General features: G+C 43.7%; 1 protein-coding gene across 1 annotated transcript in view; it reads right to left on the bottom strand.

Annotated features, from left to right (window-relative positions):
- The window catches only part of LOC124616589 (cytochrome P450 6k1-like), a 72,169-nt gene extending 61,490 nt beyond the window's left edge, over window positions 1-10,679 (bottom strand). Inside the window, exon 1 of the mRNA XM_047144909.1 lies at window positions 10,460-10,679. Coding sequence (XP_047000865.1) covers window positions 10,460-10,679 — 220 coding nt within the window. The remainder of the gene's footprint in view (window positions 1-10,459) is intronic.
- Window positions 10,680-12,081: the final 1,402 nt, after the last annotated feature.

Below are 12,081 nucleotides of genomic sequence, written 5' to 3'. Positions count from 1 at the left end.
AATGTCTCGTCACCAGTTATGATTGTCTTGAGGAACATCTCGTTCTCATTTGCTCGATTCGGAAGCTCTTCGCTGACGAGCATTTTGCGGTCTCGAAGAACCTTTTCCGACGCATTATGAAGACTGAAACTTGGTCTCAACATCATAACTGTAGACCAATGTCTCGTCACCAGTTATGATTGTCTTGCGAAACATCTCGTTCTCATTTGCACGATTCGAAAGCTCTCCCCTGACGAGCTCTTTGTTGTCTTGAAGAACCTTTTCCGACGCATTATGAAGACTGAACCTTGGTCTCAACATTATAACCGTAGACCAATGTCTCGTCACCAGTTATGATTGTCTTGAGGAACATCTCGTTCTCATTTGCACAATTCGAAAACTCTTCCCTGACGAGCTTTTTGTGGTCTCGAAGAACCTTTTCCGACGCAATATGAAGACTGAACCTTGGTCTCAACATCATAACCGTAGACCAATGTCTCGTCACCAGTTATGATTGTCTTAGGGAACATCTCGTTCTCATTTGCACGATTCGAAAGCTCTCCCCTGACGTGCTTTTAGTGGTCTCAAAGAACCTTTTTCGACGCATTATGAAGACTGAAGCTTGGTCTCAACATCATAACCGTAGACCAATGTCTCGTCACCAGTTATGATTGTCTTGAGGAACATCTCGTTCTCATTTGCACGATTCGAAAGCTCTCCCCTGACGAGCTTTTTGTGGTCTCGAAGAACCTTTTCCGACGCATTATGAAGACTGAACCTTGGTCTCAACATCATAACCATAGACCAATGTCTCGTCACCAGTTATGATTGTCTTGAGGAACATCTCATTCTCATTTGCATGATTGGAAAGTTTTTCCCTGACGAGCTTTTTGTGGTCTCGAAGAACCTTTTGCGACGCATTATGAAGACTTAACCATTTTTTATTTATTTCTTTATTTATTTATTGTTCCGTGGAACCACATTTAGGAGAAGTCTCCATGGTCATGGAACGAGTCAATACATGAAATTATAACACGATTGTAGAAACAGATAAAATGAAATATAAGAAACACATTCAGGCAACAAGTCGTTAGTTTAAATAAAGAAAATCAAGAATGTAACACTGGAATTTGCTTAATTTTTTAGCTCTTCCAGGAGCTCCTCGACAGAGTAGAAGGAGTGAGCCATGAGGAAACTCTGCAGTTTAGACTTAAAAGTGTTTGGGCTACTGCTAAGATTTTTGAGTTCTTGTGGTAGCTTATTGAAAATGGATGCAGCAGAATACTGCACTCCTTTCTGCACAAGAGTCAAGGAAGTGCATTCCACATGCAGATTTGATTTCTGCCTAGTATTAACTGAGTGAAAGCTGCTAACTCTTGGGAATAAGCTAATATTGCTAACAACAAACGACATTAAAGAAAATACATACTGTGAGGGCAATGTCAATTTTTCCAGACTATTGAATAGGGACCGACAAGAGGTTTTCGAACTTACACCATACATAGCTCGAACAGCCCGTTTTTGAGCCAAAAATACCCATTTTGAATCGGAAGAATTACCCCAAAAAATAATACCATATGACATAAGCGTATGAAAATATGCGAAGTATACTACTTTTCGTGTTGAAATGTCACTTATTTCAGATACTGTTCTAATGGTAAATAAAGCGGCATTTAGTTTCTGAACAAGATCCTGAACATGGGCTTTCCACAACAGCTTACTATCTATCCATACGCCTAGGAACTTGAACTGTTCTGTCTCGCCTATAACATGCCCATTCTGTCTGACTAAAATGTCAGTTCTTGTTGAATTGTGGGTTAGAAACTGTAAAAACTGAGTCTTACTGTGATTTAGCATCAAATTATTTTCCACAAGCCACGAACTTATATCATGAACTACATTATTTGATAATGTTTCAATATTACACACAAGATCCTTCACTACCAAGGTGGTGTCAACAGCAAACAGAAATATTTTTGAATCACCTGTAATACTAGAAGGCATATCATTTACATAAATAAGAAACAGCAGTGGCCCCAGCACCGACCCTTGGGGGACGCCCCATTTAACAGTGCCCCGTTGGGACTGAACATCATTACCACTCTCAATATTGCGGAGGATTACCTTCTGCTTTCTGTTCTTAAAGTAGGAGGCGAACCAGTTGTAAGCTACTCCCCTTACTCCATAATGTTCCAACTTCTGCAGTAATATTTTGTGGTCAACACAGTCAAAAGCCTTCGTTAAATCAAAGAAAACACCTAACGTTCGCAACCTTTTATTTAATCCGTCCAAAACCTCACAGAGAAAAGAGACTATAGCATTTTCAGTTGTTAAGCCATTTCTAAAACCAAACTGTACATTTGACAGCAAATTATGTGAATTTAAATGCTGCAGTAACCTTGTATATACAACCCTCTCGATAACTTTAGCAAACACCGGTGGCATAGAAATAGGTCTATAATTGTCAACATTATCCCTGTCTCCCTTTTTATAAAGTGGCTTCACTACCGAGTACTTTAATCGGTCAGGAAACCGACCACTCCTAAAGGAAAAGTTACAGATATGGCTAAGTACTGAGCTAACATACGTGGAACAATACTTCAGTATTCTGCTAGATACCCCGTCATATCCATGAGAGTTCTTGGTCTTTAGAGATTTAATTATTAACTCAATCTCCCTCTTGTCAGTATCATGGAGGAGCATTTCAGGTAACAGTCTCGGAACACTTTTTTCTAAGAGCGCTATATGATTCCCTGTTGGGACTAGGTTTCTATTTAGTTCACCTGCTATATTCAGAAAGTGATTATTAAGTACTGTACATATATGCGACTTATCAGTAACACGGACATCCCCACTACGCACTGATTCTATATTCTCGACCTGTCTCTGCAGACCAACCACTTCCTTTACGACTGACCATATGAATTTAATTTTATCCTGAGACTTAGCTATTCTATCTGCATACCACATACTTTTTGCCTTCCTAATAACTTTTTTAAGCACCTTACAATACTGTTTGTAATGGGCTGCTGCATTTAGATATTGACTGTTTCTAACGTTTTGATATAATTGCCACTTTGTTCTACAAGATATTCTTATCCCTTTAGTCAGCCACCCAGGCTGCCTGTTTGTGCTAGTACCCTGTTTTGAACGTTCTAACGGAAAGCAACTTTCAAAGAGCACGAGAAAAGTCTTGAGGAAAGCATTATATTTATCGTCTACTGTATCAGCACTATAAACATCTTGCCACTCTTGTTCCTTGATAAGGTTTACAAAAGTCTGTACAGCAACTGGATCAGCTTTCCTAAAAAGTTGGTAACTATATTTAACATGTGTTGCAGCACAAAAATCTTTTAGATTTAAAATTTTTGCATCATGATCTGAAAGGCCATTCACCTTTTTGCTAACAGAATGCCCTTCTAATAATGACGAATGAACAAAAATATTGTCTATGGTTGTTCTACTGTTCCCTTGCACTCTCGTTGGAAAGAATACGGTTTGCATAAGATTATATGAATTAAGGAGGTCTACCAGCATCCTTTTCCTTGCACAATCTCTTATACAATTAATATTGAAGTCACCACATATAACTAACTTTTTGTATTTCCTATAAAGTGAACCAAGAACCTCCTCTAGCTTTAGCAAAAATGTTGTGAAATCGGAGTCTGGGGATCTATAAATAACAACAGTAAGAAGTTTAGCTCCACTAAATTTAACCACACCTGCACAACATTCAAACACCTTTTCAGTGCAGTTCTTTGAAACATCAATTGACTCAAATGGGATACCGTCTTTCACATACATGGCTGCTCCCCCACACCACAAAGAGCTCCTAGAAAAGCTGCCAGCCAACCTGTATCCTGGTAAAGGAAGCCCCTGAATTATCTCCTTATTTAAGAAGTGTTCAGATATACCAATAATTTCAGAGTCAACATCTATAAGCAGTTCACTAACTTTATCTCTAATACCTTGTATATTTTGATGAAATATACTAATTCCCTCATTAATCGGATACCCAAGCTTTGTAGAAAGTGGTTTCTTTGTTAGAGAGACTTCCCTTAAGCAGGAATACCTATCAGCTGACTTCAATCTAAAAAAGGTACAGCTCTAACACCCACAACTACCGGAATTTTCCCATGAGTGGTCCCACCACCCCCACATATGCTGTCACCTATAAGTTTTGCCAACCTCCCCTTCCCATACCTGTTGAGGTGCAGGCCATGTCTAGTGAAACCCGTCCTACTGATAGACTCCACCGACACCACTGAAATGTGACTCATGCCTTCTGTCATCAGCGCACCCCCAAGTCTCATGTTATTACGCCTGACGGCTGTATTAAGATGAGGCCGATCGTGACGCTGAAACAGTTCCACGAAATGCACATTCGTGTTGCCAGCCTGAGTGGCTATCTTTTCCAGGTCACCATCTATGTCATTCTCCCCATCCCTATCAATACTATTACCAGCCCCACCCACAATCACTACCTGATCCTCTTTAGTAAAATCCCTACATAACCCCCCTATGTTAAAAGTCACCTGAGCCAATCCTGCATTAGGCTTCACAATGCTGGTGACCTGGTACTCACTCCCCAAAACTTCCTGCAACTGCTGGCCTACACCTCTACCATGAGAACTACCTAACAGCAGAACCTTCTTCTTTCTCTTAGACTTTGCAACTGTCCTAGCCACCGTAACTGCTGAGGTCTGCTGCATACTTCCTACATCTACAGCTACTAGAGATTCCTCTCCACTAGACTGACAGTTGGTCATATCTATTACAATCACCAATAGTAAAACTATCTGAAAATCTCCTTCTCCTAGCAGATCTCTTGCCAACAGCCAGCTCCCATTCCCCAACCCCCTTCTCCCTCCTCATCCTATCTAGCTCCTCCTGTGCGTTTTTCAACTGCAGCTGAAGGGCACAGATCTTACGCTCCTGCTCCTCTATCAACTTACTCTTGCTACTAACCTGCAGTTCCAGGAGAGGATCTCACCAGAATGCCCACTGGCTTCCCCAATGCATTCCCCCCAGTGAAAATACTTCGAACAAGCCTCACACCGCAATCCACTACTCACGAACCTACGGCAAAGCCCGCACTTCTCACTCATGGTAAAATTTTACAATTATTGAAACAAGAAAAACAACTTTATCTAAGTTCCGCTACTACAATAAGAAGATGTTAAAAACTGACTACAATTATCACAAATTTGCTCTACAAGGGAAGTAACTACTATTATTGACAGTATTAATCAACAACAAATGGGAATATAACGAAATACTAACACAGAAAGAAAATCAAACGTCTAATGACAGTAACGAAACTGAAAGCAGTTCGCAATAATTTCTTCTGAAGTTATTTCACCGGAAAACACCAAGAACACCGGTTGAAGACTACTAAAGTTCCTAAACAAACTACTATACAAAAACAATTAATTAGTACTTAGTTTTCGATGCGCCGCTACAGCTGCAACTGGTCAGCGCGGAATGTAAACACAGGTAAGAGGTTAAGTTGCTCGATACGAAACACTCACAAATATCAGGCCACAACACAAGAAATGCAGAGGTGAATGAAGAAACCACTAATAAGTCACATATATAGTAAATATTATCACAAAAACAGTTAAAATATATATCTGAAACCTAAAAATAGACGAAAACTTAGAGAGCGATCTCACACGCAGTCACGCGTTTATGACGTCACACCAAAGACTCCTTGGTCTCAACATCATAACCGTAGACCAATGTCTCGTCACCAGTTATGATTGTCGTGAGGAACATCTCGTTCTCATTTGCACGATTCGAAAGCTCTCCCCTGACGAGCTTTTTGTGGTCTCGAAGAACCTTTTCCGACGCATTATGAAGACTGAACCTTGGTCTCAACATCATAACCGTAGACCAATGTCTCGTCATCAGGTATGTGTGTCTAAAAGAACATCTCGTTCTCATTTGCACGATTCGAAATCTCTCCCCTGACGAGCTTTTTGTGGTCTCGAAGAACCTTTTCCGACGCATTATGAAGACTGAACTTTCGTCTCAACATCATAACCGTAGAACAATGTCTCGTCACCAGTTATGATTGTCTTGAGGAATATCTCGTTATCATTTGCACGATTCGAAAGGTCTCCCTTGACGAGCCTTTTGTGGTCTCGAAGAACCTTTTGCGACGCATTATGAAGACTTAACCTTGGTCTCAACATCATAACCGTAGACCAATGTCTCGTCACCAGTTATGATTGTCTTGAGAAACATCTCGTTCTCATTTGCACGATACGAAAGCTCTTCCCTGACGAGCTTTTTGTTGTCTCGAAGAATCTATTCCGACGCATTATGAAGACTGAATCTTGGTCTCAACATCATAACCGTAGACCAATGTCTCGTCAAAAGTTATGATTGTCTTAGGGAACATCTCGTTCTCATTTGCACGATTCGAAACCTCTCCCCTGACGAGCTTTTTGTGGTCTCGAAGAACCTTTTCCGACGCATTATGAAGACTGAACCTTGGTCTCTACATCATAACCGTAGACCAATGTCTCGTCACCAGTTATGATTGTCTTGAGGAACATCTCGTTCTCATTTGCATGATTCGAAAGCTCTCCCCTGACGAGCCTTTTGTGGTCCCGAAGAATCTTTTGCGACGCATTATGGAGACTTAACCTTGGTCTCAGCATCATAACCGTAGACCAATGTCTCGTCACCAGTTATGATTGTCTTAAGGAACATCTCGTTCTCATTTGCACGATTCGAAAGCTCTTCCCTGACGAGCCTTTGGTGGTCTCGAAGAACCTTTTGCGACGCATTATGAAGACTTAACCTTGGCCTCAACATCATAACCGTAGACCACTGTCTCGTCACCAGTTATGATTGTCTTGAGGATGATCTCGTTCTCATTTGAACGATTCGAAAGCTCTCCCCTGACGAGCTTTTTGTGGTCTTGAAGAACCTTTTCCGACGCATAATGAAGACTGGACCTTGGTCTCAACATCATAACCGTAGACCAATGTCTCGTCACCAGTTATGATTGTCTTAAGGAACATCTCGTTCTTATTTGCACGATTCGAAAGCTCTTCCCTGACGACCTTTTTGTGGTCTCGAAGAACCTTTTCCGACGCATTATGAAGACTGAACCTTGGTCTCTACATCATAACCGTAGACCAATGTCTCGTCACCAGTTATGATTGTCTTAAGGAACATCTCGTTCTCATTTGCACGATTCTAAAGCTCTTCCCTGATGAGCTTTTTGTGGTCTCGAAGAACTTTTCCAACTCATTATGAAGACTGAACCCTGGTCTCAACATCATAACCCGTAGATCAATGTCACGTCACCAGTTATGATTGCCTTGAGGAATATCTCGTTATCATTTGCACGATTCGAAAGGTCTCCCCTGACTAGCCTTTTGTGGTCTCGAAGAACCTTTTCCGACGCATTATGAAGACTGAACCTTGGTCTCAACATCATAACCGTAGACCAATATCTCGCCACCAGTTATGAGTGTCTTAAGGAACATCTCGTTCTCATTTGCACGATTCGAACGCTCTTCCCTGACGAGCTTTTTGTGGTCTCGAAGAACCTCTTCCGACGCATTATGAAGACTGAACCTTGCTCTCTACATCATAACCGTAGACCAATGTCTCGGCACCAGTTATGATTGTCTTGAGGAACATCTCGTTCTCATTTGCACGATTCGAAAGCTCTCCCCCGACGAGGGTTTTGTGGTCTCGAAGAACCTTTTGTGACGCAATATGAAGACTTAACCTTGATCTCAACATCATAACCGTAGACCAGTGTCTCGTCACCAGTTATGATTGTCTTAAGGAACATCTCGTTGTCATTTGCATGATTCGAAAGCTCTCCCCTGACGAGCTTTTTGTGGTTCCGAAGAACCTTTTGCGACGCATTGTGAAGACTGAACCTTGGACTCAACATCATAACCGTAGACCAATGTCTCGTCACCAGATATGATTGTCTTGAGGAACATCTCGTTCTCATCAACATCATAACCGTAGACCAATGTCTCGTCACCAGATATGATTGTCTTGAGGAACATCTCGTTCTCATTTGCACGATTCAAAAGCTCTCCCCTGACGAGCTTTTTTTTGTCTCGAAGAACCTTTTCCGACGCATTATGAAGACTGAATCTTGGTCTCAACATAATAACCGTAGACCAATGTCTCGTCTTAAGGAACATCTCGTTCTCATTTGCATGATTCGCAAGCTCTCCCCTGACGAGCTTTTTGTGGTCTCGAAGAACCTTTTCCAACGCATTATGAAGACTGAACCTTGGTCTCAACATCATAAACCGTAGATCAATGTCACGTCACTAGTTATGATTGCCTTGAGGAATATCTCGTTATCATTTGCACGATTCGAAAGGTCTCCCCTGACTAGCCTTTTGTGGTCTCGAAGAACCTTTTCCGACGCATTATGAAGACTTAACCTTGGTCTCAACATCATAACCATAGACCAATGTCTCGTCACCAGTTATGATTGTCTTGAGGATCATCTCGTTCTCATTTGCACGATTCGAAAGCTCTCCCCTGACGAGCTTTTTGTGGTCTCGAAGAACCTTTTCCGACGCATAATGAAGACTGGACCTCGGTCTCAACATCGTAACTGTAGACCAATGTCTCGTCACTAGTTATGATTGTCTTGAGGAACATCTCGTTCTCATTTGCACAATTCGAAAGCTTTTCCCTGACGAGCTTTTTGTGGTCTCTAAGATCCTTTTCCGACGCATTATGAAGACTGAACCTTGGTCTCAACGTCATAACCGTAGACCAATGTCTCGTCACCAGTTATGAATGTCTTGAGGAACATCTCGTTCTGATTTGCACCATTCGAAAGCTCTTCAGACGTTGCAAGGCAAAGTCGTTCTGGTCTTGAGTCAGTCGTGGGACTAATCTAGCTGCAGTACGAGGCATTCGAAAATGTTGTGTCTAGGATTTCATGGCATGAAATGTTCCATTCTTCTGCGGTCTCTCGGACTGTCAGTCTTCCACCGGAACGCTCTATTTCGTGAAGTTCCTGACTTGAGCGTCGTCAATAGACGTCGAAGGGCGTCCTGAACGAGGGTCATTTTTAACTTCGACCACCCTTGTGAACCATCTCTAACACCGGGTACGGCATAAGGACTCATCACTGTAGGCTTCCTGCATCATTTGGCGAGTCTCTGTAAAGGTTTTCCAAGTTGCACGCAACATTCAATGCAGACGCGGTGCTCCTCTATCTCTGACATGTCGAAGTTCCCAAATTGTGCGACACATCGTTCTACTCAATACAGTACTCAACAATAACTAACAGACATACAACAATGAAACTTACGGTAGTTCCAGATTAAAGTCAGGCGTGTGCAGGTGTGCCAACCGCATTTCTCTCCAATACACCACTGGCGCGAAATTACAAATTTTCTGGAATTTTTTAATTTTTCGGTGCTGACAACCGCATATTCCGCATTGCCCACATCCCAATTGCGTGCTACAGAAAGGGGAGCCAGCTTCATGAGATTAAGGCAGCCACCTCTCCTACACCATACCGCTAATCAGTGCGATGATCAATTCCGTCCGCTGGACTGGACAACGGGCACCACAAACCGTCATTGTTCCATTTGAAAATGGTTACCAGCTTCTCGTGCCGCTCTCTGCTGTATAAACAAAATCACATAACCGTCCAAAGTCAAAAAAGTTAGGGGGGCACACAGAAACACTACGCTTCAGGTATCCACCGGAAAGAACAGAACTTACTGTGAAGTGTTACACACGTCGGTGAGACCCCATCCAGCTCGCTGATGGCTCCACATCTTGCTAAGCCGCCTCTTTCTGCCTACTGTGTATGCGTTGGCTAAACCGCCGTAGTCGCCTTGGAAACAGCAGAATGAAGAAGGCGATGCCCATACACAGCCACTTGCCAACTCTTCCACAACCTTTTGCAGAGGCCAACAGCTTCATTAGTGACTGACTGCCGACTTCCGAAATCCGTCCTCGAGGGTTCAGTATTCACCACCTGCATGCCATAAGCATTTGCAGTCGACTTGGCGAGTTCCAGGTAGCTCCACGAAATTATGTAACAATGAGCCCTTCCAGCCAGGCAGGGTCAGCAACAGAATTCACGCGTTTCTTCCTACACGCTAACTGCACTCGCTGCGAGTTGGTGCTACCTGCCATGTCTTCCAGAAGGGTTTCCGCAACAGTTTTTGGTGATGACCAGACAACTGAACCATTCGCCCTTGAGCCAGCCACCTCGGCCTCCACAGCAGCACACAGAAGAGAGACCAGTCCGTCACTCTGAGGCTACCGACCGCCTCAGACACCAGTCTGTGGTTTCCACAGCAGCAGCAGAACGAACACGCAGTTGCGGACAGGAAGTGGAACGTTGGAAATGCACAGAGCACGTCTACATCATCACATATTATGTCCCAGATTCTCTTAACAAATAATGAATATACTTATAGTCTGTTTATCACTGACAAAAATTTTAATTTCTTACTTGGCAGCTGATTGTATATGTTCTGCATGGTCCGAGCAATACATTCGTGGCCGAAAAAGTTTCTCCAGAAGTTTCCAAACGGAACTGTAGGTTCTGCGTACGGCACCCCCTTGTTCTTCCAGTGCCTGTAGCTACTGGAGAACCACAGGTAGAGGGCGAGTACAGCCGCTGACAAGACGACGACCAACTCGGCGATCCACGAGTCCAAGAGCAGCGCCATCTGGAGCCTGGAAAAAAAGTACAAAGCGGGGAACGGCGTCAACGTCCATTAGACTTATAGCGAGCTACGCACGACGTGGAAACTTATAATGGTGTGGGTGAGAATGGAGTGCACGAATGATGCTCTGCTGGAGATGGGTGAAGGTGCAGAAGGTAGCCAAATGTTGCGAAAGGCCTTTATTTTTAACCCTAAGGAGACGTATCGCAGTGGCCCAGAGGCGACGGACGTTGAACGTGACACCTGGGCACGCCGGTCTGAGCACTCCACTATAAGCACTTCTCGAAGAGGCAGACCCGTAGCGAGGGGCTTTGGCCGTCACCACATTCCGGGCGGCCGGCTGTTTCCGAGTCAGCATTGCCTGACAGCGTTTGGAGTGAGGTGGCCGTGGCGGAGCAGGCGGGTGACCGGCCCAGAGGGAGCGGCAGTCACTTCGGGGCGACGAACCCAGGACCGACGGCTGTGGCGCTGCGTCCCATGCCGTCGGACCCCAGCGGCTCAGCGCCGCGAGGTCCTCGCTTTGTACCGTGACGCTACGGCAGGATCCTTGGAGGGGAGTCTCGTGGAGACGACGAAGGACTGAAGGCGGTCTGGTGGCTGGGACTGTCAGACAGCTGTCTCTGACACGCAGCCTGTCTGAGTCAGCAGAGTGGAGGGCGGCGTCGTGAGACAAGCCCACACACCCGGCAGGTGTCAGTCCGTACCCCAGGAGTGCCTTGCCGGTAACCCAGTCCGCCGGCTAGGGGGTGTATATGGACGATCAGTGCTTAATTTATAAAATTTTAGCTCTTTCAGTCCATATGTGTTGCGCTCGTTGACATACCAAGACAAAACAACGATGCTCCTTCGGAGATCACACAATGCACCTTCTGTCGGGGAGCACAATTACATTTCTTTGCCATTTATGGGCAATTTTAGTTATGAACTGGCAAAACTTTTCCGGGGAGTGGGCTCTCGTATAGTATTTTCCGCGGCTACCAATCTCCAGTTTATCTACATACATAATGAATGACCTAAAAAGAACAACCTTTTGGCATCGGGGGTATATCTGCTGGAGTGACACGAATGTAATGCAGGATATGTTGGACAAAAAGGCAGAACCTTCAAAATTAGATTGCAAGAACATCTTCTTAATAGATGGGGACAGGTAAAATAGAGCTGTGCCTTTGCCCAACACTTTAAAGCCACAGTCCTCCGAAAGTACACAATCTTAAGATTTTGCATTTTGCGCAAAAGGGTAAGAAGTTAAACGATTTGGAAGAAATTAAAATAGTTAGGCATATGGAAGACAAAGATTCGTCTCTCCTTAACGGCCAAATAATTGGCACCAATCAGGCCTTTTTAGAAGTTATGAAATAGATGTTATTAATGTAATCCTGGAGCTCTCGTGGTCCTGTCTAAATGT

This window comes from Schistocerca americana, chromosome 5 (genome assembly GCF_021461395.2).
Source record: "Schistocerca americana isolate TAMUIC-IGC-003095 chromosome 5, iqSchAmer2.1, whole genome shotgun sequence".
Taxonomy (NCBI): domain Eukaryota; kingdom Metazoa; phylum Arthropoda; class Insecta; order Orthoptera; family Acrididae; genus Schistocerca; species Schistocerca americana.
This window is presented reverse-complemented; position numbering and strand designations above follow the sequence as displayed.